At 33.6% G+C, this 24,830-nt stretch overlaps 1 protein-coding gene across 4 annotated transcripts in view; it reads right to left on the bottom strand.

Moving 5' to 3' along the window:
* Positions 1–9,442, bottom strand: part of LOC110105549 (E3 SUMO-protein ligase SIZ1) — a 36,639-nt gene extending 27,197 nt beyond the window's left edge. For all 4 annotated transcript variants that reach the window (XM_028700966.1, XM_028700964.1, XM_028700965.1 and 1 more), the window contains exons 1-5: positions 9,400–9,442; positions 8,439–8,514; positions 8,054–8,213; positions 2,571–2,704; positions 680–748 (exon numbers count right to left, since the gene is read on the bottom strand). In XM_028700966.1, coding sequence (XP_028556799.1) covers positions 680–748; positions 2,571–2,704; positions 8,054–8,213; positions 8,439–8,514; positions 9,400–9,436 — 476 coding nt within the window. In that variant the 5' untranslated portion in view covers positions 9,437–9,442. The remainder of the gene's footprint in view (positions 1–679; positions 749–2,570; positions 2,705–8,053; positions 8,214–8,438; positions 8,515–9,399) is intronic.
* Between the last annotated feature and the right edge of the window lie 15,388 nt (positions 9,443–24,830).

Genomic DNA, 24,830 nt, shown 5'->3' with positions numbered 1-24,830 from the left:
CACCATAACTTCAACAACAATTTTGTCACCTGACTTTTCAAACAACAACAACAAGCATTCCAAACAAAAGCTTTAATCACCTCGACTTCTGCCATGAGAAATGATAACAAAAACCTTCCAACATATTTCGAAATGGCGCTATCCTTCTAATGAGAAAGGAAATAGGAAGTAAAAGAAGTAAATTAATGTTTGATATCGTGAAAAATGACTAGGGTGAATTCGAATTGACACCACACAAAAACAAGTAGGTCAGAATGGAGAAGAAAATTCAATAAAGGCAACTCCAAATAGCTAGGACTAGCCTAGTAATGATAACGATGATATAAAGAATCATTTCTTAAATTCAGACTTCCTGTACTGTAAATGACCTGCTAAGCTTGTGGAATGCAATGTACAACCCTTCTGGTCAGGGTAAATATGACAATTTTGAATAACTTGTCAGCAAGTATTTATATCGAAAATCTTGTCAGCAAGTATTTATATGGACAACCCTTCAGCCGAAGAATTTATCGAACAAGTATTTATATCCATGATACCCAGCAACTATTAAGTAAATAAACAGCCCAGAAAATTAAACCACAATTTAGTAAACTCGATACATATGAGTGAAGCAAAATATATCCAATTTAGTAAACATTAAGGAGTAACACCATGAGCTGATTCCCTACAAATCACTTACCCATCAGGTGCTGTGCCAGGGGAAATTAGCTTGACAGGAAGGAGAGGATTAGCTACTGTCGACCAAAACCTGTGCAATATCAACGCGATCACATCAAAAAGTTAATCATTCAGGAAAATCACTTAACATATGATAAAAACAAGAGTATTAATCTATTGACTTGACGGATTAGAGCAACCAAGAAATACAATTTTAAATGCACCAGTGCCTGCAACGAAATCAATGCACTCCAAACGGTATAAATTAAAATGAACAAATCAGTGAGACCAGGAGTTTGTGCTTCACAAGGGATACAAATCTACACACCATGGGATGATATAAATCAAATGGTTCTTATGCAATAAAGGCTTCTTGCCACCATGATAAAAAAATACCACTCCAAAAATCTTCCGACAATGGAAAAATGGGAAATTGGTAGGGATGACAACCATCCCCAACACCCTTTTACTTAGGAAGTTATATAACGAAAGATATAAATTTCACTAATCGGGTAACCAGTTATAGAGAAAGTCAGCAAACCTAATTAATTGAATATGATCTGGCCATAGAGATTGCAAATAAATATGACTCATGCATACATAGAAAGTCTGAAAAAAAAAACTACAAAGAAATCTAGTGTTTTGAAAACCGAACTGAATCGGCCGGTTTAACCGTGAACCGATTAATTTGCCTGTTTGGTTAATTGTGAAAACCGGATTCACTTAAAATCTGGTCAAACTAATTTGAACTACTAATTTGACCCAAAACTATCGAACTGGATCAATTTTTTTGAACCGGCCGATTCTACAAAATATTATATTTTATTTTAATAAAAATTTTAATAGTATATTTTTGTTTTATTATTTTTTTATTTTAAATATTTATTTATAAAATATATACAAGCAAATTCAACAAGAATACATACCTACCACCTATGCAATTTATATTATATTTAAATAATTTAAATATTTATTATTTCATCCAGTCTAACCGCAATTGAACCAATGAACCATTAACCTCTGCTTCTTCCAATTTCATGTCCGATCCGATTTTCATAACCTTAAAGAAATCTTGATATCAAAGCTAAATAAGATTAATATGAACAAATTCCTCTTACAAACACCTCAGAGATTTTTCAATCCCATGTGCATCTAAGCACCTTGGTTTTGGCAAATCACAAGTATGTTTGCTCTATCTTGCTTTACTTTTACGCAACAATACTCTGAAGAAAGCTTGCATTACTATTTAACTTCTCGCATAAAACATGCATAAATTATTTAATATGTGCATTGTCCATGGTTATTTTGCTTTTTATATGATCTACTTATTATTTTTATGACTTCGCTTGGTTAGGTTAGCATCTAGTTCTAATTTTAGATACTTAGGCACGGGATATTACAAGTACATTGCCCATGTGAACGGAAAATGCAATATTCCTAGGGGGGAAACAGCATTTCAACAATTCATGACCTTTTTTTTACCATTTATCCGGCAATGCCCAATCTGGTTACGGTTGGAGGAATCTAAAACCATCATATTGTTCAATGCTTAGCTTTAATGCATCCTGATAATTATATATGTATTACATTCCAGTTTATACTTGTATCTGTGAAGAAAATCAAACCTTACATTCAATTTACAAAGATCAAAAAGGTATATTAATAATTTAATGAACTAGCTAGTTTATACATAAGTTTCATGTTTTTGACAGAGAAGTAAAATAGCTATAATGAGCATATCCAACATTAAATAGAGCGAAAAATATCAAGGAATTTTAAATGATTCTGAGGAACAATACATGCCTGAAAAATATTACAAGGATGAATACATCATAATTAGAATACAAATACTAAAGAAATGCAATAGCAAAAATGAGAAAAATAAGACAAATAGAAAAGTGAATAAGACATACGGATCTGCCCTATTGAGCCGGCATAACTCGCAATAGAAGGATGTAGGGATTTCTGGCATGATACCATCCAAAGGTTCCTCTGGTATAAGGACACAGCCAATATGTTGCCAAACATGGCACCGTGAATCTTCACACTACAATCAGGAAATAATAATTGTGCATAAAACCAAGACATAAAACAAACACAACTTACTCAAAAAACAAATGAACAAACCAAATAAATGTGCATTTGATATAAAAAAGTTTCATAAAAAACTTAACAATAAATTGCATGCAGGCACCATGCACACAAGTTATCACTAAAAAAACTGTTTTATTATGTCTATCATGATTTCGATATACAAAGGGAAATGAAAATAGCAATACCAGGAATCGAACAGGCAAAACTAGATCAGACAACACAATCCCACGGTGCTCTAAGAACAACCAAATTAGCTTGAATGGGTATAAAAGTATAGCAAATATATTATAGTTTACATATATTAAATCTTCTTACTACATTAAAATTTGATATTTAATATTAAACTAATAAAAAATAAATATAATTGAAAATGTTAAACCCTGTAAGCTTGATAAGCTTATTAAAGTTTTAATGATTACAAATATTATCTGTTGTGTTGATTCTTTACTGGTGAATTTGTCCATCCAAGCTTTCTAATTATGCTAACATTTCAGAGATAATATATAAAGACCAATACAATACTAAAAAAATAACTTGGATGGAAATCACTTGATAATATAATTATATAAGCTTGGTGCACTCATCCAAAGTTTAATTAAGAGACTCACAAAGTTTCTAAAGCCATCAAGGAGAAAGAAGTCCGCCAAAGACTTATATACTGACACTTTTTTATTTTGTTGATTTTTCTCGGAAGTACCAAGTATACAATTTATGTAACAATTAAGTACACACCCAAGAGCTAAATTAAGATAAAGAATATTTTAATAAATGGCTTCAAAAATAATAATAATTAATTAAGATAAATTGATTTGAAGTAAATCGTACGATATGATCTATATCATATTGTGCAATATGCATGAGATTTTGGGTAACTCTGAAAAAAATCAAAATATAAAATCATATTAATTAAAAGTAAATTCAAAATTAAAATTCTAGAACTAATCGTATGTTAGGCCGGTCCAACCTGGACCAGCCCAGCCGGTCCGGGTCTTCTCTAGGCGGAAGCGGGACGCACAGCCGGCGGAAGAAGCAGGGGGCTTGGGGGTGGGGTCCACTAGCAATTCAAACAAAATTTAAGTGATTTGGGAGGGAGAATGAAGGGTAGAGATGTCCTTTTGCTTTTGTTTTGAATTAGATTGTATTAAGAGGGAATTAACCTAGGTTTTAGGTTTATCTTGATTATTGCTTGTGTGCTTGAGAATTGCTACTGGGGGAGGTCGTGGGGCTCTAGATTTTCATCTAGAGAGCGTCGCGAGAGTGGATCCTCCTCTCGAATAGAGGATCATTGTATCGGTTCGTTATTTTTTTTGCAATTCAATCAAACAAAGAAGATTTTTTTAGGGTTTGAGGCTAATAGTACTAATTGTGTTGTACAATCATTGGAGCGGATTGTACTATCAAGCGGACATGTTTAAAAAATAGTCTTTTTAGGATTTCTAATGAATCTAGCATATAAATATGCTTATGTAAAAATTCTATGATGTGATTTTTGAAATAAAGGCTGCTAAGAACTTTGGGTCTTAGGAAGAATAACTTTTCCATGCAACTTCTCTTTTCCTTTTGAGTGTTTCAATCTTTGCTTACAAAGGTTCTTGTGAGAATTTGCACCATTGGTTGTTTCCTCATATCATATCCTTCAACCCTCAGTTCAAATCTCTAGTTCAAGATGTAATATCTAATGTCTAAGGTAAATAAAATTTATTTTAGTGGAATTGTGATATTTTTTATAAGTATATAATTTAATATCAAGTAAAAATTGGTAATTGTATTAAGAAATATACTAAATTAAATTAGATAATCATTTAATTATGAATGGATGAGTAGATGCTTTCAAGGGCGGTGAAGAGCAATTAACAAGCGGGCCGCATTTCCATTAAAATTGCTTTGATTCACGCATGCCAGCAATGAAAAGCGAATAAGGGACTGGAAGGTTTCCGCAATGCAGGAATCACTGTTCACCAATTTGGCAGTGTCCAGAAATCACTGTAGCTGGAGTCGGCACAATGCAGCGCACAAGAAGGTTTCGGCACAGCGCTTGCAGGCATTGTAGATCAGTTAGGCATAAAGAGTGTTTGGCAGTAGTTTTCTTTGAATAATCTGCTGTGAAGAAATTCTGTGAAACAGAATTTAAAAGGAAGTGCTAGATGTAAGTAGAAGATCAAATAATATTACAGATTTGGGTAAGTAAATATGTAATTACTTATAACAAGATTAGCAAAATATTGTTTGGGTCTATGGCTAAATTCTACAGCAGGATTTGTAAACAGGAATTTTGGTAAAGAAGTCCAGATAAAGGAGAATACTAAAGAAGCAGAGAAAAGAAGTTAAAAAAATTTATCATTGATTATATGCAGGGAGGAAGTTACGAGGTAATTGGTTTTATATGTATGGATTGGTTTTATACAATTTGTATGTGTAATAAATTTTAGTATTTATAGAATTAGAGAAATGACTTATAGGTAACGCCTCAGCAAGGAAGTAATCCAAAGTTTTAATTAAAAAATATATAGTATCGTCGTAGACATGTGCACTAATGTAGAAGGATACTCGTTAAAGTTGATGATTTTACATTATACATATAACAGTCAAGAATTCATGTATGAGACAGCTCTGGTAAATTTGAATGAATCAGATGTAGGGTAAAGTGTAATATGAGTATTTAAAGATTTTTCTAGTTGAAAATATCTTGGAATAAAATTTTATTCTTAACAGATGACATACACAATTTCTATATACAAACGGTAAAACAAAAATATCATGATGAAAGCATGTGAAAAATATGAACTTTTTTTTTTATGTAAAAAATATGAACTTTGAATATATGAAGTGTAGTGAATATCAATTTAACGTGAAGTTTGGCTATAATATGATGTATAACTTATAATTACAGGTGGGGCAAAAAAGTCTCTACATATTACACTACATTGTAAGTGGGGCATATGGACCCCAAAGATATGATACTTGCATAGCATGTGGAGCAAAAGAGAACCCTAAAGAGGTAAAAGGAACTTCAATGTAATTCAATCGCGATAATGTTAGGTTTACCTGAGCTCCATAGAATATTCTTATGAAAGTTAGACAAATCTTTAAAAGACTAAATTTGATATTCAGTATAGACTTCAGAGAAAGTAAAGACTAATGTTAAATATGATTTTATGATGTTTCACAATTAAAGGTAAGTTTATTCAATGATGATTTTAATGTTGTGATTTATTACGATTATTGTATTTTAACAGCTATTTAATTTGCAAAATTTATTGAGCCTCATAGCTCACCAGTTCAATTCATGCTGGTTCTTGTTGCATAAAAAGGAAAGGAAAAGGTTGTTACAAAATAATCTTCAAATTCTTCATTTTATATGTTAATGTTTATCTCTGTTTGTGAGTTTATATTTGAGGTATGTAGACAGTTCAGTGGTGTAATATTTAAAATTTCTTAAGTGGCTCTGCACTCTGAAGTAATTGTGTAGATATTATTGGATCTCTATGAAATTGTTGGAATGTTTATTCAGATGATGAAAAGTGTTATGTTTGTGTGTGTAACATTCTACAATATTGTTAAGGGATATTATGAGGTGTTACACAAGAGCTTTTGAGCTTAGCTTATAGATATCATTGTGATCTTATGGTTTCTTTCTTCTTTTTTTTTCTTCTGGAACTAGCCAGTTCATTAACATAATTTTTTAAAGGATTTATGCCATGATTATTAGATAAGTTTTACGCAGGTTGTTGACTACCTAACGAACCCTTCACTTTTCTCATCCAGGACTTGGGATCTGGCAACTGCAATGTTACACTGGTGGATGAGTGGCTTTACCCTTAGAGATGGGATACGAAATAAACATATACGTGAAAAGGTTGGAGTAGCTCCAATGGAACATAAGATTAGAGTGAGCCGCCTTAGATGGTTTGGTCACATAAAATAACAGCCTTCCAATGAACCGGTTAAGAAAGTAGAGGTATTAGATTTGACTTATGTTAAGAAAGGTAGAGGTAAACCTAAAAAGATTTGATTAGAAAATATTAGAAATGATCTTTCTTTATTAGATTTAAACGAGAATTTGACGTTTAGCATGACACAATGGAGAAAAAGGATTCATGTAGCCGACCTGTTTGAGTACGACCGCAACGGAAGAGTCGACATTCTCCGTTCACCCTTCTTTGACGTGGGATTCGACTTCGACGACACCCAGGAGGAGTACTTGGACCGGATCTTACCAACTCTCGTGGATTCTATAGACGATCACTTCTCCGTCTATACGTGGATCATCGAAGGCCGTCCATCCGCTCCCTCGAACCCGACTTCAAACCCTGCGACAAGTCCTCTCAAGGTCACCTGTCTACTAGTGGCGTCGCTAAGCCTGCTCACAGTTCTCTTCTGCTAAACTCCACCTCAAGTTGAGTGACGGATCCTAAGGTGAAGGGTCTAAATTTTAAATTTGGGGCTTTGGTATTTTAGCTATTTGCAATACTAAATATTTTAGATGATATTTTGAAAAGCTTTCAAATCTCGTACTGTAATTTCTTATTGTTATCTAAACATTCATATTTTAATTCTTGAACGTCAATTGATTACGCATAAAAGTTTTAGTCACAAGCTTGGTTCAAGATCTTATTTAATTTCCAGTGCAATTCTCATATCATCACATGATAGTTTCACATCAAAATGCCAACATATCATAAAATGTTAAAAATCAATGTAAACAATTATAGCTAAGCTTAACCCATCTAATAAAATCAATCAACAAGAACCTCAGAAAACACTACTAGACTCCTTCCTTATCAAGGCATGTGACAAAAAAAAATCCAGCCTATCCATTTTTAGAAGTATGCAACTAGGTCCATCCCTAACTCTCACAATAATGCATGGAAATTGATCGCTTTATGCTGACAATCAATGCAAACCATGATATCTAAAGCTTATTCTATCTTATAAAATAAATCAACAAGATCCTCAGAAAACACTTCTAGACTCCTACCTTATCAAGACATGTGACCTCTCTCTCACAAACACACACACACCCTAGCCCAACCAGCCATGGGTTCGGGTAGCCATAAGGTGTTTCCCATACAAGGCATCACTACTCTCTGTCTCTCTAAGCACTGTCCCACTTAGCGCACCTTGTAAATATTCTAACATGCCAACTAAAAAATGAGAAAATTAACAGCAAACACATGGTTTCTGACAGATATGGACTAGTATACATCAGAGAGACCTAATAAAACAGCACCTATGCATTCCTAGCAGCAAACAAAAGGGAAACATCTGCCAATTACCCTAGTGAAGATGCAGGCATGATTACCTGAATCATTGACTCTGAGTAATAAGTAACCCCACAAAAGCAACGAACTTTCATATCCAGGCGACTGGTTTCATCCCTTTCCTCTGGAGGATTTGCAGTTTTTACATCTGGAATATGGTTTTTTGATGCCAAATCATTAGCACCAGCAAGTTGCATTTTTCTGCAACAGCAATGAAAGAGAAAAGCAAAGCAACTTTATAACACTTGTATAACATTATATTAAAAAACATCAAAAATTATATTGCAAGCCCCGAAAAGAACGTCTATTATGGTATCAAGTAGTAAAACACACTACTTTTATGCCTGATAGTTTGCCAGAGTATATAGAAGACAGAATAAAAAAGATAAATAACAGAGCGAGCTGCATGACAAGTGTTGAATTCACCTGTAGGTATCATCGACAATCTTTGCAACTCTATCTTTTCCGATAGAAACTTTCTTGGCTACACCAGGTGTTGCAACTACAGAAAAGGAATTTTTAAGCCTCAGCAAATCAAAAGCACATACTGCACATAGAAAATAACAATAGCAAAAATATGGTAGAATACTTGCACATATCATTGTGCAGTACAGTTCATAATTAACAAAGGGCTGGTATTGCAGCTTTTGCTCAAAAGTCTTTTCTTCAAAAAAGACTTCAAAACGCATATTTCAACAGGACAAGGTTTTTAATTGTTTTGTCTTCTACTATAGTATGCGTTTTGAAAAGTAAATCTTGAGACTATGAACTCGAATAAGATGACGATTACAGAAGTCTCATCAAACCTTAGCCTTATTACAACTACTTTGAGGTCAGCTTTATGAATCTTTATTCCCCATTTTGATCCTTCCTAAGTGGCACCCTAAATCTACCATATTTACAAAAACACCGCCCATTAAAATAAAATGCACTAGCAAGCCCATGTACTTGTGTGACCATGATCAAACTATTGGAAATTTGATGTAAGCAAAAAATATGGGTTGTGTTTCAATAAATAGGAGTTGATTTGATAAATGGAGATACAAGAGTGTTAATTTTGTAAATAGGTAAGATTTAAAGAGATTTGAAAAGTATGTCTGAAATTGGCCATAATTAAAAATACATGTATCAGTACTCTAATAACAATACTAGAGTGGAGAACATTGAAAAATATATGAAAAAGCAGATTAAGCAAAACAAAATCTTCCTCTTTAGAACATTGAAAAAATTTGGAGAAAATCTTCATAGAACATTTTCTTTTCCAAAGATACTCGTCTAATTATATGCCTTTTGATATTCCAAGGGGATGCTTCCTCTATAGTAAAGACCAATAAAAAGCCGTTCAACAAAAAATGATGCAGTTCGGAGAGAAGAAAATAAGCATTGCCTTGTTCATCTGAAAGAACTGATAATATTCTATCCATGAGATCCTGCAATATTACACAAAAACAATAATTAAATTAGTTCGAGTGACAAGTGACAGGTAGAAAGGAATGGCAACTTGCTTTGTACATAATAAAAATTAAATTTTGGCAAAATCATCGCTCCTCATCCACCAAATTCAACAAAAATAATAAAACAGAGATTTTGAAGGTGCCAAGATAGATTTATGATGGACAGATGCAAAAGATGCCAACAAATACAATCAGTAATTCACTGCCTTCAATGCACCCATCCCCAAGTCCGCCATCAAGTTTATCTGGGCAATTTGATGAGGACATCGGCAGAAAAACCTGGCCCGTCTGCCATAGGAGGAGCCGTAGATTGACGGCCATGATTAGGAGTCTTTATTTATAGTCTATTTTCTTTATTATTGTATTTTATTTTGAGAGCCTCTTCCAATTTACCCTTATGTTGAGTTAAATGAGTGTTGTAGCCCAGGGGGCATTTTAGTCTTTTGAGTCCTTGATGTTTTGAGGCCTATATATTGAGACCCTTGGCTATTGTAGGAATATGATGAATATTATGAATTAAACTTCACTTTTTCTAATTTTTGTGTATTTGAGTCTTCTTGAGAGAAGAGTGAAGTCCCTAGGAGTAGGGCAACGCAACACCCAACAACCGGCACCATGGCAAGGTTCTTGGCTCTATCTTCTCTCCCTCCTCACCCATCTTCCTCCATTAGCTGCTGAGCCCTCCAACCCCCTTCAAACTTGTCGGCCAATCCCTTCTTTCCTCTTAAATCATCCAACCGAGCCTTCCCCCTCTTCCAAACAGCTGACCGAAATTCCCTACTGCCCCATACAGCCAAGCCACCTCCCCTCTCATCCATTCCCACTCACCTGCAAGCCCACCCTTCCTCTCCTCCCATGGCTGGCCAAGCCACACTCCACGTGCATCAAAAAGCTGAGTAGATCATAAAAGCATGAACAAGAAACAGAACATGGCAAATATAGAATATGCATCTAAATTACCTTGCTTTAAGTTGTAGTTAAACATCAGTCAGCCTGCATCTTTAAACTTAATTCTCAAGCACATATCTGATGTATGCCAATAGAGGACTTCATTTCAATCCATTAAATTGGATTGGATCAACAATATGATGCTAAAAAACTAGCAAGTGCATTTTGGTCCTACTTTTAACTTCTGAAAGGTTTTTTCAGTTCCAAGTACAGTTTCAAGACTTACAACATTAATTCTAACAAGTATCCTAACCAATATTTCCAATATATGGCTAGTCGAGTCAGCAAAATTAAATGATGCACAGAAATATTGCAGCAAATGAACAATGTTGCCAACCAAGCATGAAGGCAAGATACTGGCAATAAGAAAAATAAAGCTTTTGCAACCGTCTGACAAAAAGACATCAGAAACATATCAAGAAAAATATTTTTATTTTGATGATGAAACTAATTAGATACAATTTGTTAATGAATTTCTCCTATAATCCAATCCTCTTCCAGTTAGTAATTATCCTTGCAGACCACCAATTTTTGTATCCATGGAAGAGAAGCAGCATGTATAATACAGCTTTGAATATTATATAATGCAAGAATAAATATTTGCAACAGGCAGATCAAAAGGATATGACCAAAGAGTCGTCTGGAAAAAAATCAAGATAACCCGGGCTTTATGACTTGAAATGAAGTAACTAAAAACGACAAGTCAACATAATGATCTAACATGGCACAAGAAACACTAATAAAAACATAAAAGAAGAAAAATAAAAATGACCGCATTTAAGTATGGCAGACTACCAAGCAACCTTCAAATATTCAATCCCAAAATAAGAAATAAATTTTCCTTTTATTTTAGTTTGATCAAACAACAATTATTTATGCTGGCAAGAATAAAATTAAACGCATCTTAGACTTCAAGCAATTAAAAGAACGATAAATTGTAAAAAAGCAGGAAAGCAAATGAATAAGACCAGCAAAATACTTCAGTGCGTTAAGCTTCTCAATCATTCCAAAAGTTTATTATTAAAAATGTGCATTGAAGTGTGCTTAAACTGTGAAGAGGTACAATCAAAGTACTCACGCATCACAGTTTTCTCACACTCACAAAAAAGTTGCATATGTTGCACATTGCTTAAGTGTATAAGTGCACATGACTTTAAGTTCGGCTTGAGGGCCAATTGGGCCAACCGATAAAATGAAGGAATCAATTCACTCAAAGAAGAATCCCTAGAGCACGCACACATCAGAAATGAAGCTTGGAACCTTCTCGTTCATGCACTTGTTCATTTATAGTTTCTCCTCCACAAGAGCAGACACAAACACACACCTCAGGACCGTGTTCATGCATTCATCCATTTTCAATTTCTCCTCCATGCGAGTAGACAGCAACAACCTCAGAAGTCCTCATGCAACCCTCGGCACACAAAAGCATCTCTTGTTCTCACATAGTCTTCAATAATTCTTAGGTACTTGTCATTCCTTATTGACTCAATTCTTATCACAATTTTTAAATCATTAAATTTTATTTATTTTTCAAAATCTAAATTCCTTGTGAATATCCTATTTAGATGATCTATAAAATCGTTTGAAAATTTTTATATGTAGTTTCTTTGGATTTATTTTAAAATTAAACAAGTCTTTGTTGCAATGTAAAATTGTTACTTAAAGTGATTCAAGTTTCATTATGATTATTGCATTCACATAAATGTAAACATGATATATAAATCATGAGTAGTCTAGTTAAATGTCGCTTTATTTTGCACTTTGCATATTGAAGTAAAAATGAATAATTTCATCATTTTTGTGCTTAGCACTTTTAAAAATTGTTCCACAAATAAGTATTAACATATTCTTTATGCGTAAGGCATTCTTATCATATTAACTGCCATGAAACTCAACTTTCCTTTGAATGTTTTAACAAAATCAAGAATCCAACAAAAAAATCATTTCAATTATTTCAAGAAACCATACAAGAAAGAGTACGGTTGCCATGAGATGTTTGCAGCAATGTAAACCAATCAACACTTCATAAAATAGCCATGCATTCATCAACGTTATGTCGAAGTTTTTTTATTGTCAAATTAAACTCCAACGGTCCAACCCTTATCGGTACAAGACACGGAGGGGACACATTGATGAAGCGGGACATATGAGTATGTGGTTTGGTACTCAAACTCACATTTCTTACAGAAGTTGCGCCATATCATCTCCCCTTCTTTGCATCTCACGAGACTCATGTCTCCATAAACATAACTAAAGACATTCACACTTCTCCACCCTCGAAGTCTCAATCCTCCATCTTTGCCAAAGCCAAAAACTCAATCCCACTCTTTGAACTTTCATCTCCACCATCGCTAAAGCTGAAGACGAATAAATCTCGAATCTTTGTCGAAGTTGAGGCACCTTAACCTAAGATCAATAATAGATAAGGCTCTCTATCATAGCCTATTCAAATGAGATTTGAATAGTCTATTTTATGACTGTTCTTCCACTCCTGGTTCTAGAATTTCTTTTTTTTTTTTTATGTCCAACTTTTTACAATTACAATATGTCACAATGTCCATGTCATGTCGTGTTCGTCCTTCATGGTCAAAAGCTTTTTTACTTTCTTATTAATGGACCTATTTGAGGCAACTTTCTAACTGCTTTGTTTTTCAAACCACAACCACACTTTTCGTTGGCAGCTGCTTTCTTACTATTTTCTACTTCCTTTTCATAATTTTTTTTGTGGTGAGTAGTTACTTTTTGCAACCATATCTATCAATAAGTGGGAGCCATAAAAAAACTGTCTGATTTTACAAAAAAGAACATATTTATAATACCCACAGTAATTTTCAAAAAAGTTATTTTTTCAACAATAACTTCACAAGCACCTTTAACAAAAGCTACAACCACCCCAAACAAACCTAATATTTTCTCATGCTAACTTTCTATCTCCCAGTTCTCTTACTAAAAAATTCAACATGCACATCAATAGCTACTTAACCAATGTGTACTTCAACCCATTTATCAAAGATTTTGTTATGAATATTTTTCAATCATGGAGCACCCAAACAGTCCAAGATTGTTCAACTTTATCTACACATGAAAACAATAGGACAAAAGTTGATAAATTTTCAATATGATAGCAATATATTAACCAAGAAAATTCAGTAAATAAATGATAAAAATGGTAGAGAAATAATTCACTAATTATGGTTATTTGATTATTTCACAATATCTTTTAAGGAATCTATTGTATAACATCATGATGATTGGCAAAGGCTCTTCATAAGATCGAAAGCTAGAGCCTAACAAAAGGAGGAGCATGATACTGAAAAATTAGTATTTAGATATGTTGTAAAAAAATTCTGATTTAAATTTAAATTTCAAATTCATTTTTTATTTTAAAAATTAAATTTCAAATTTTGAATTTGAACTTTAATTTAAGTTAATTGCTTTGATTTAGAATTTTAGATATGATAAATTCCTACTCGCATGGCCAGAAAACCGCCCTTCAAATCAAACTTGAACATGCTTAAAATGAAGTTGGTTAAAGTAGTTTGAAGCACTCCCTCTTTGTGAATCATAGATCTTCCCCTCCCTCTCTTTTAGAATTTGAATTTCAATTGAGTAGGAACATTTTTAATGATTTAAATAATTGTTGATTTAGTAATGAAAGCAGTTTTAGCATTGTTAAAAACATTTGAGAATTATTTCTTGGCTCTAGGCTCAATGGCCAACCCTTGTTCTTCTTCTTTGGTGAAAGGAACTAGTCATCGTGTTTATCATTGGATCCTTCTCAACGTCTATTCTAACAATATTATCATCTCCTACATCCCTAACTACTCCTTAATATCATTTCAAAAGCCTAGACATCCATACAAAAGATCAGACTCCAGGAAGCTCTCTGCCAGCTCTCCTTATCCTAAATCTAGTTTAGGAAGAACTTCTCCGAGCATTTAAACCCTAAACCACCACTCCAAAAAATCCAGATCGATCCTCCACACATCACACTAGCCATCCAAAGTCAATCCACCCCTTGAAAGAAAAGTATAATAAATCCACTGAAATGTGAGACTCAGAAGATGATCATTGAAGCTCATATCGCTTTGGAAGCTCATCACAACTAGCAATAAGGAGAACCTTCAAATCCATTAACTGTACAACATCACTCAAGGAGCATCGCTTCTTGTTGTTATCCCTAGCTTCAAAGCAATCAAATGGCTAGTCCAAGAAAAACCCATACACTAGGAAAAAACAATAAACTAGGAACACCAAGCCTATATGAACTCATATTTCATCTTAAGAACAAATTAGAAACTATGTAACTTAGTCCCAAAATTTTATATCATTCAACATTGATAAAAAATATCACATACGCTAAATGAACTAAAAATTTAACTCCGTGAAAAAAAAAAAGGACATCTATGAAGGTTGACATTTAACCTCATGAACCAATTAGTAAATTAGAAAAGTAACAGAGAACAAAATTTAAGGGTTTTTAGAAGTGTAGGCCTATGTAAAGTAAGTTATAAACATCAAAGACCAGAGTGATATTTACATTAGCTATATTACTATAAATGTGCTTCTTATCTCTTAACAATGATGAATGCTTTCAATAGAAGAATAATTTCAAAATCCATAAAAAAATTAATTAGATTAGATATCATGTTCAACCTACCCTTTGTTTTTCATCATTGTTGTTGTTCTTCTTCTTCTTCTTCTTCTTGTTAGCAGTATGGAGGCAATGGCATTCATTGGTTGTGACAAAAGTTGATGTCTAATCCCAACTAGTCCACTTTATGAATCCTCTTTAAGTGAATGATGATTCATAAACATCCAATAGTTTTAGTAAAGTTAATTATTATAAGTGACCACTTCACTCAATAACAAATAAATATAATGACACGACTATTGTTACTAAAATACATTAAACATGGCCCTACGGTTGATCATTAAGTGGTTCAAAGGGGTTGAGACTAGACTGATTACAAAATCATATAACATAGAGTCTTCTTGAGGCATGCAAAAAAACATTCTTTAATTGGTTTCAAAAAGGCAATAGAGCATAAGAATTAGGTTGATTAGCTCAATCAAAGTTCACCCAAGCAAGTACATGAAAGGCTAGAGCATGTCAAAGAGCATCCAACTTGGGTTAGCTCAAATTTGGGCTTAATAAGTTTTGGCCTTCTTACCAAAGTCATGAAATATCAAGAAAAAGTATTAAAACAATGAGCAAGATGGCAATCAAAATACTGAGCTATCTAAGGCCTCATTTGATAAAGATTTTATTTTGCTTTAATTTCCAAAAATATGTCATTCCACAATTTCAAGGTGTGCGACAGACAATGGAAATTGATAACCCACATTTGCACCCTCTCATAATTTTATAACCATAAAAATTGCCTTTCTTAGCTATATTTGAATTTTTATAATAGTACAAATGAATTTTGCGGACCCCACGTAGTGGGATAAAGGCTTGATGTTGTTGTTGTTGATGTTGTACAAATGAATTTTCTAGAGCATGGAAATGCCAAATAAAGCCCTACAAAAAACATAGGCACTTGCGGCATAACACTAACAAAGAAAAGAGAAAACAGGTGGACGACCAAAATCACAACATATTAATGTTGGGCTATGTGGTTGAGTAGGAGAATGAGTGTCTTAATTCCTATTTTTAAGAATAAAAGTGATGCACAAGATTATGCAAATTATAGAGGAATTAAGTTAATGTGTCATGCTTTAAAACTATGGGAGCGAGTTATGGAGCGTAGGTTGCAGCGTGATACTAATGTTTCTCAAAATCAATTTGGATTCATGCCTGGTAGGTCTAGTATGGAAGCCATACATTTATTGAGAGGTTTGATGGAGAAATATAGAGAGAATAAGGAGGATCTACATATGATATTTATTGATTTAGATAAAGCTTATGATAAAGTTTCAAGAGAAGTGCTATGGAGAGTTCTTGAAAAGAAAGGAGTTAATAACGCTTATATTCAAATCATCAAAGATATGTTTGCATGAGCTATTACTTGTGTTCAAACACAAGGTGATTTGACCAAGTATTTTCCCTTAAGGGAAAATTCTATAAGAAGATGGTGAGACCTGCAATGCTTTATAGTGTCGAATATTGGCCATTAAAAGAAAAGCATAATACTAAGTTAAGCATTGCAGAGATGAGGATGCTCAGGTGGATGAGTGGCTTTACCCTTAGAGATAGGTTACGAAATGAGCATATATGTGAAAAGGTTGGAGTAGCGCCAGTGGAAGATAAGATTAGAGAGAGTTGCCTTAGATGGTTTGGTCACATAAAACGGCGGCCTTCCGATGACCCGGTTAGGAAAGTAGAGGTATTAGATTTGACTTATGTTAACAAAGGTAGAGATAGACCTAAAAAGACTTGGTTAGAAAATATTAGAAATGATCTTTCTTTATTAGATTTAAATGAGAATTTGACTTTTAACATGACACAATGGAGAAAAAAGATTCAACCCCACGTAGTGGAACAAAGGCTTGATGTTTTTGTTGTTATTGTATGTGGTTGAGTAGGAATGTCACATTTGCACATAATTTATCAAATGATTATTTGGATTTATGTCACTCAAGCTCAGAAGATCCTGAGCAGTTATCAAGTCCCTTTCTACATACAAAATTGCATAATCTTACATGCATCATAAAATCCTAGGCAATGTAATGGTCAATCTAAACAGATCATGCCGATTCAAATTTTGTCGATCATTCAATTAAAAGAATGTTGGTTCATACCTACCAAGTTGAATGTGATAAAACGAGCATGAGAATGAACATGATAGTGCGGGCTTGGGAAGAAGGAGATTCATGCGATTTAGTTCAATAGAGAGGAAAAAGAAGAAAAGGGAGTCGATCTATGTGATCTTGTTCGACGTAGAGGAAGAAAAAGAAAGAATAGTGTTGCATTCGTTCAACAAAGAGGAAGAAGAAGAACAAGGGGTATGTTTGATTTTATCCAACGAAGTGAAAGAAAAAAAAAGTTGGATGAGAAGGCAAGAGAGACGAAGATGAAGAGAGAGAAAAAAATGGTAGAAGAGGCGAATTCATTCACTTCCGATATTTTTAATGATGTTTGACACCTTAAACATTGCATTCGACGTCGTTCAACATCTTCGATGCTACATTGGGCATCTTCAAGGCCAACTTTGAAAGGGACTTTAAGAGGGAGATTAGAAACTTTTTCTATAACATAGATGTAAGACTTATTTAGGTTTTCAATTATACTTTTATAAAACCTAACTTTGAAAATATTGAAAAAACTTATGTCATGAAATTAAAGTGGATAAATTAAGTGAAAGTTTTGATTATGATTGAACTGACACCAATTTTAGGTGAAGAATTATACAACAATTTCATAAAAAAGTTGAGTAACGCGTTGGCAATATATTCAGCTTATTTTATTTACATATGACATAAAATTTTTAAGTTTAAAAATATTTCAATATGTATAAGCTCCAAATTGATGTTTTAATTAAGAAGCAATTGTGTCATAACTTTGAAGCGTAGGAAATGAGAAAATCAAAGTATGGTGTTTGTGAAAATAGGAGAGGAATAGCAAAAGTAAATTTGAAGTTTAATTTTTCAGCAAATCGAATTGAAAAGAACATATTTTATATATATGTATGATTATAGGTGTTCAAGAGGTGGAGTTTAAGGATTAAAGAAGAAAAACAACTTGTATAATTTAAAGCATTGATTGATATGGCATTAGTGTAAAAATTTGATAATGATAGTAATTCTTAAGAATAATCGAGAGAATTATTTCTTTCATTTGCATAATTATGCTCTTATAGATAATTATTAAGATGAAAACATTTATTTGGAAATTATACATGTATAACTAAAACAAATATATAAAAAGATGCATGAAAGAAACATGATGAACGCAAATCTATGTGCATTTTAAATAAAGAAGTTCACCCTCTTATGGATGCAATATACCAGTGTACATAAAATAAAAAAAGTTAGAAAAAAAAATGAAAACAAAAATGATTGTGCCTTTATTGGTGCAAAATGTATACAATGCTCTAAGACAGGTATTATATTAATATATATAATTTGACAAATATATTAAAAAATGCTATCTTCTATAAAATGATGTTGCTCTTATCTAACTAAGCATGCATGTTTAAAATTTACATTAAAAAAAAAAGGTTTAATGATTACATAAGATAACTCATATGGGTATCAACTTCGGGTAACGGGTCGGGTTCGGGTCGAACCCAAAACTAACTCAGCACTATTCAAGTCAACCCGAAACTGGCCCGTTTTTGCAAATGGGTCAGTTTTTTAGAGACACGAACCCGACTCGCTTCAGGTCTGGGTCAACCCGACACGACCCGAATGACCCGAGGCCGACCAAAATTTGTTAGTTTTCGAGTCAAAAAACGGGTCAATCTCTGATTTTCGGGTCAAAATGGGTCAATCTCAGGTTTCCGGGTAAAAAATAGGTCAATTTCAGGTTTCCAGGTCAAACTGAACCATACCCGATTTTGAAACGAGCCGATTTGTTGAACCTGAACCCGACCCATTTCGGGTCCAAGTTGACCCTAACCCGAAATTTTTAGGACAAGTTTGAGTCGGATTTTCGGGTTGTGTCAAATATTGACACCCCTAATGACTCACATAATAATTATTTTTGAATTATTTTAAGTTGATATATTATAGAACTAAAATTAGCCATTGTGTTTGATGTCTGAAACTCAATCCATTAAATGTGATATTTCAGGAAAGGATCATATAGATTAAATGGCCTACAAGGAATTCTTTGTATGCAGAAGAAGAAGAATAAAGATGAATAGGTATTTAATGACTCTATACATCTAATTCCAGTTCAATAACTTCAAAAAATTTGGAGTAGACTTAAATGGTATATGGTTGTGATGGATAATTAGTGACTCTTTCATAAATATGGAAGATAATTTATTTGATTTTAACTCTGGCTTAAAAGAAATTTAAATATTGTATGACTACTTGTTCCCGACTTGGAATTACAAGTACTCGAGCCTGGTTATAACAGGCAGAGAGTAAAAAAAAGTAAGTCATGTGCCAAATTAGGAAGATAACCACAAATATTAATTTCCAAATAGCAAGATTTGAGTCCATCAACCCAAGAAAAATGAGCAAGAATTTCAAATATGAAAGACCATTACATACAATGGAAACAAATCATCTAACCTAGAACCTCTTCCCCAAATTAATTAAAAAAAAATCAATTAGTTTGGCCAAGGATGAGAATGCTGCAACAATCCTACTCTCTAAATTTTTCCAATAAAGTATTCCTAAACTGCTAAGATACAGACTCAAGAATCCAAAGAAATTTCTAGCTCAAGTTTGTCATTTGCCATCTGCTCTTTTGGTGGAAATCAAAGTTTAGTCCTCCGTAAATTATTATTATACATATACAAACATGAAAAGTTGAATAAGCTGCTATCACCAAAGAAGCAACGATCTTGACAGAAAGAAGAATGTTAAGCTGCTTACTTCCAAAACTTTAATTTCTTTGTAATTGGGAAGTGAATGGTGTTATATCCCAGTTTGGAAGCCTAAACACAGCATTTCATTGTGTCACCTCTTCAAGCTTTCTGCTTATCATGGTGAAACAACTTTTTCTTTCACTTCAACGCAAACTAAAATTCTTTAAGACCAGATGAAACAATAAATTTCTCTCTTTTGATAAGCAAAAGCAACAAACAGATTTATTGTTTGTTTAACTTGAGCAACTGCTTAAACTATATGCACCAATTTAGGCTTTGTTTCATGGGGCCTATACTTTGCTGATTTAACTTTAAGAACCTCATTTCCCAACAATGGTTTCAAATATGCTATCCCAAAAACAGTTTTTTAAATGTGAAAAAGCTATCATCAAAATAAACACTGTTTTTTGTTGACTGCTTTTCCTGCCACAAAAGCATTCAAAAAGCTGTCCCAACCGAAGACTTAGACTGTTATGACTCCATATAAACTAATAGCAACCTAGAGTATCACTAGACAAGTACTGGAAGTCTGGAAGGCGTTAGCCCTTGCTCTCAAATAGAAAAGTCAAGGGTTTCAACCCCTTCAAAAATAAAAATAAAGAACGGCCCATCATCCATCAAAACTACTTCTGGCAACGAATTGTTACATATAAAAGTTCATGACTGAAATGGATTGTTGCAATGGGGAAGTGATGATTCCAAAAACCCTCTTCATGGGTGAGGCATGATGTAATGGCACCCGAAAAAGTGCTTACAAACAAGGATAAAATTGATTACCAACAAGGATTGTCACTTGTAAAATGCGTTCCGCATAGTGCTTCCAAAAATGAGGTTCGAGTAAGCAGCATGCCACATAGCGAAAGTCCATAAATAAAAAAAAATTAATAAAAAAAAAAAAAACTTGCCTCACATCTCTCATAGAACTGACGAGATACGTAATCGAATTTTCTTCTTCGGCCAACCAAATGAAACATAAAAAAGGGTAAAACACCAAAGATTCAACCAATTCATTCAATCTTTCAATAGAAACACAAAACTAAAATACCTTACAACTGATGGCCAAATCCATCGTTCCAATGATTAAATTATCAGCTCTAGCCGTCTTGATTGACCAAATAACCAATCCAGCACAGAATAGGACCGTTCTCTAACGGGCATCAGAAGTGTCGAGCGCGGTATAGATCGAAACTCAGAAGAATTCGGCGAATTGTAATCATAAAACTCAAAAGCTTAAGAATCAGATCGGCTAGCAAAAACCCTACAGGAAAAACGAATTCTAGTGGAAGCTCTTGGCCATTCTGCCTCTAGCGCTCCCACGGATTGCTCGGCGTCCTTCCGCTCTTCTTTTTTAGCCTCTGTTTTCTCTTTAACCGGCGAGAAGATTGCGATTTTTTGTAGTTCTTGACCCAGAGATCGTCGTGGCCGCGAGGTCTGAATCATTCTGGCTTTCCCTCCTCACTCTCTCGCTGGAAGGTGAGTTGTATTTCTCTGTGGCCTTTCCTATAGCCGACAATATATTCGTCTAGAAGTGGGGTCATTATATCTTGCGGTGGCCCCCAGCAGGATGGACCAATCCGTGATTAGGAACAGGAACGGCTACATGAGCTCAGAACCGCAGTTGCCACGGACTTATAATGCAATATTCAAATATGGTTTGCTGCCGCTGTTGCGTCCGGTCCTATTTTATTTTTACTCAATTTTTTAAGGGCAAGCACAATGATAACCTTTAAGGTCCTCAATGGAGATGGGTCCAAAAGTCAAATTCGAGTTACGAATGCAGAGCAAGTGCGAAAAATATATATTTTTTATTTTTAGGAAAATTAAAGAAATATTTTATTGAAAGAAAAGTGAATTAAAATAAAATATTTTTTTTTATTTTTTTATGTTTGATTTGATGAAAAAAATATTTAAGATAAAATAAATATAGTGCATTTTATTTTAGTTCATTTTTTTTAAATAAACCGTTCTTGTCCAATTTATAAGAGAACGTTTTATATCGCTCAATTGCTTCATTAACTACGCATAACGATCATCAAACAGCACAACAGTTTTTCTTTTACAACGCATTCTTCTTACACTATATTCTTTTTTTAGGCAACCAAATAGCCCCTAAAAATAGGTGTAAAGTTAAGCGAAAGTAATGTTTTGAAAAGTTTGGTGTTTGGTTGTTTGAAAAAAAAAATCAAAATAAAGTAAAATTAATATAATGTATTCCATTCTAATTCTTTTTTGAGATAAATTTTTCTCACTTAATTTTGAGCGAGAACCATTTACGTCTCTCCAAAACTTGCTTGACCACCACCGACTGTTATGGTCTCCACCTCCACCTCGTTGTCGACCATCACCCACCACCGTCCACCTTCGACCGCCGGCCGTCGTAATCGCCACCGCACATTGCCGACCGTCACCGCCGTCAACCACTGCCACCGCCAACCAACCCGGACACAACTTTTATACAATTTACATTGCATTCTCTTTACTTCAAATCAAACAAAAATAATAATAATATCAAACATTCATTTTACAATCATTCAAACAAAGTCAAAGTATTCTTTTTTACATTGCAGTCATTTTTCAGTCAACTCAACAGCTCCTAAGTCAAAAACTCACACACATATTACATATGCATGCTTCAAACTCAAAACCTCTTGATTGATAGCTATAATTCTCAACCAACAAATCAAATAAGCAGCATAAAGTGTGAAATTCTTGGAAACTCCTAGAATGCACCGAAACCCTAAGGGCCTCTTAGGATGTAGGATTTAATTCAAGTAGGTTCTCATAAATTCCATAAATTTTAATTTATTATATCCTGGGGCGCTAAATCTTAAAAATTATTTGACATTATAAATATTAAGTCCTATTAAATACGTAGCTCACCTTAATATGTTGGTTGAGAACTTTGGCTCCTAACCAATAGGCCTTAGATTCGAAGTTTGAATATCAGATATGTGTGTAAGTTTTTTATAATTGGCTCAAAAGTCCCCCCAAAAAAAACCTATTAAATTTTGATATTTTGTTCCACTACTTATTTTGATATTTGATATTTAAAATCTTTTAGCAAAAATAATATTTGAAAAATAATTATTAATAATAAAATTAATACATATTATAGAATTACAATGAAATTAATCAAATCAAATTAATATCTTAACTAATTATTGACTAGTAAATTAGTAAAATATGAATTTTAATTTGTTTTTTTAATCCTAAGTATAATAATTAAATATAAGCAGAGTTAAAAAAAATTGAACGGTTAATATTAAGATTAATTTATTTGCGTCTAATTTACATGATTGAATATTATCAATTCTAGTTTTAAAAAAAAAATTATAAGCTTTAATTAAATTACTTAAATCATATTGATTATATATTAATATTATAATTCATTATTAATTAAAAAATTAAATTAATGAAACATAAAAAATATATTTAACATCTAACTTCTAAATAAAAATTAAGTCAGAATAATAAAAAAAAGTGTTGATCAAATCAAAAAACATGAACTATATTCTTTTCCATCATTGTCCTTCAATTTCCATGATTTCTCCTTTTTGGTATTTGTCTGTAATGTTTGCTTTTCCTCGCCATTTCTTCGTTGTTGCTTCATCTTTGCATGTTATGTCTGAAGTAGCATTTTGAAAGAGCCCCAAAGTTTCTTCTACTACTTGAATGTCGTCGAATAAGAAGTCTTGATGGGAGCTTATCACGAAGGTAACGATCTTTCAGCCTTTGGCATGCTTCTTCTCCAATATCCTTTCGGATTTGCTAGATACGTGGAATTTTTCAGGGCTGTTAATTTCGGATTGCGGGTCAGGTTCGGGTTGAATTTGGAACTAATCTGACACTATTCGGATCAACCCTAACCCGATTAGTTTTTGCAAACGGGTCGGTTTTTCAACCCGAACCTGAACTGTTTTTTCAAACGGATTTAGGGATTTTTCAAATTTGCAAGTTGTCAAACTCCAGTCGCTACTTCCAATAGCGAGCCACTAACGAGCCGAGCTCCCGCACTACTTCCGTACTTCCGACTACGAAGCTCCCGCCACTACTTATGAGCTCCCGTCATTACTTCCGATTGCGGAGCTCCCGAACGCCGGACGCGATTACGCCACTGACGAGTGACACCGTGACGGCGAGGCAGCGACTGACGTCGTGATGTGGATGGCTGGGCTGGTGGACGAGACTGACGGACACAGCCTCTCTTCAAATGGGTCATGCGACTGACGCAACAGGATGGACAAGGAGCAGGAAACAGCCGGTCTGGGTCATAACAGGTCGATTTCGAGTTTCCAGGTCTACTCGGACCAAATCCATTTTTTCAAACGGGTCAAAATCTTTACTCCGAACCCTACCGATCAGGTTCGGGTTAGCCCGAACCCGAAATTTTCATGTCAGATTCGAGTCGAGTTTTCGGGTCGTGTCAAAAATTGACACCCATAGAATTTTCAATTTTGATAAATTTAGGATTTATAGCAAAATTGGGTAAAACGATATGAAGTACAGCTAAGATTTATCGTGCAATTTCATTTTGCATTTTTTGGCATTTTGCTGGATTTAGCTCAAATCTTCGATAAATATAGCCTAAGTCGTGCATCCAAACGGCCCTAAGTTTGATAAAGAGTTTTTTAAGGAGCTGTACTTACGTATTATTTATTTATTTTTTCTATATATTTCATTTAATTATTTATATTTAATTTTATAATATTATATATCTACATCATATCAAAAATTTATATATAAAAAGTTAGATTTGATATTAGATAAATGAATAATATTAATGATATTTTATGTGATTTAGATATGATCTAAGGGGGGGAGCCATAAATTTTTATTAGTGGGGGAACAAATTAATGATTTTTAAATTATTATAAATTTGTATTTAAAATTTTAATAAGTAAAATAGTTGGGAAAAAAATTCTGCACTGAAA

This window comes from Dendrobium catenatum, unplaced genomic scaffold, assembly GCF_001605985.2.
Source record: "Dendrobium catenatum unplaced genomic scaffold, ASM160598v2 fragScaff_scaffold_1608, whole genome shotgun sequence".
Classification (NCBI taxonomy): Eukaryota; Viridiplantae; Streptophyta; class Magnoliopsida; order Asparagales; family Orchidaceae; genus Dendrobium; species Dendrobium catenatum.
This window is presented reverse-complemented; position numbering and strand designations above follow the sequence as displayed.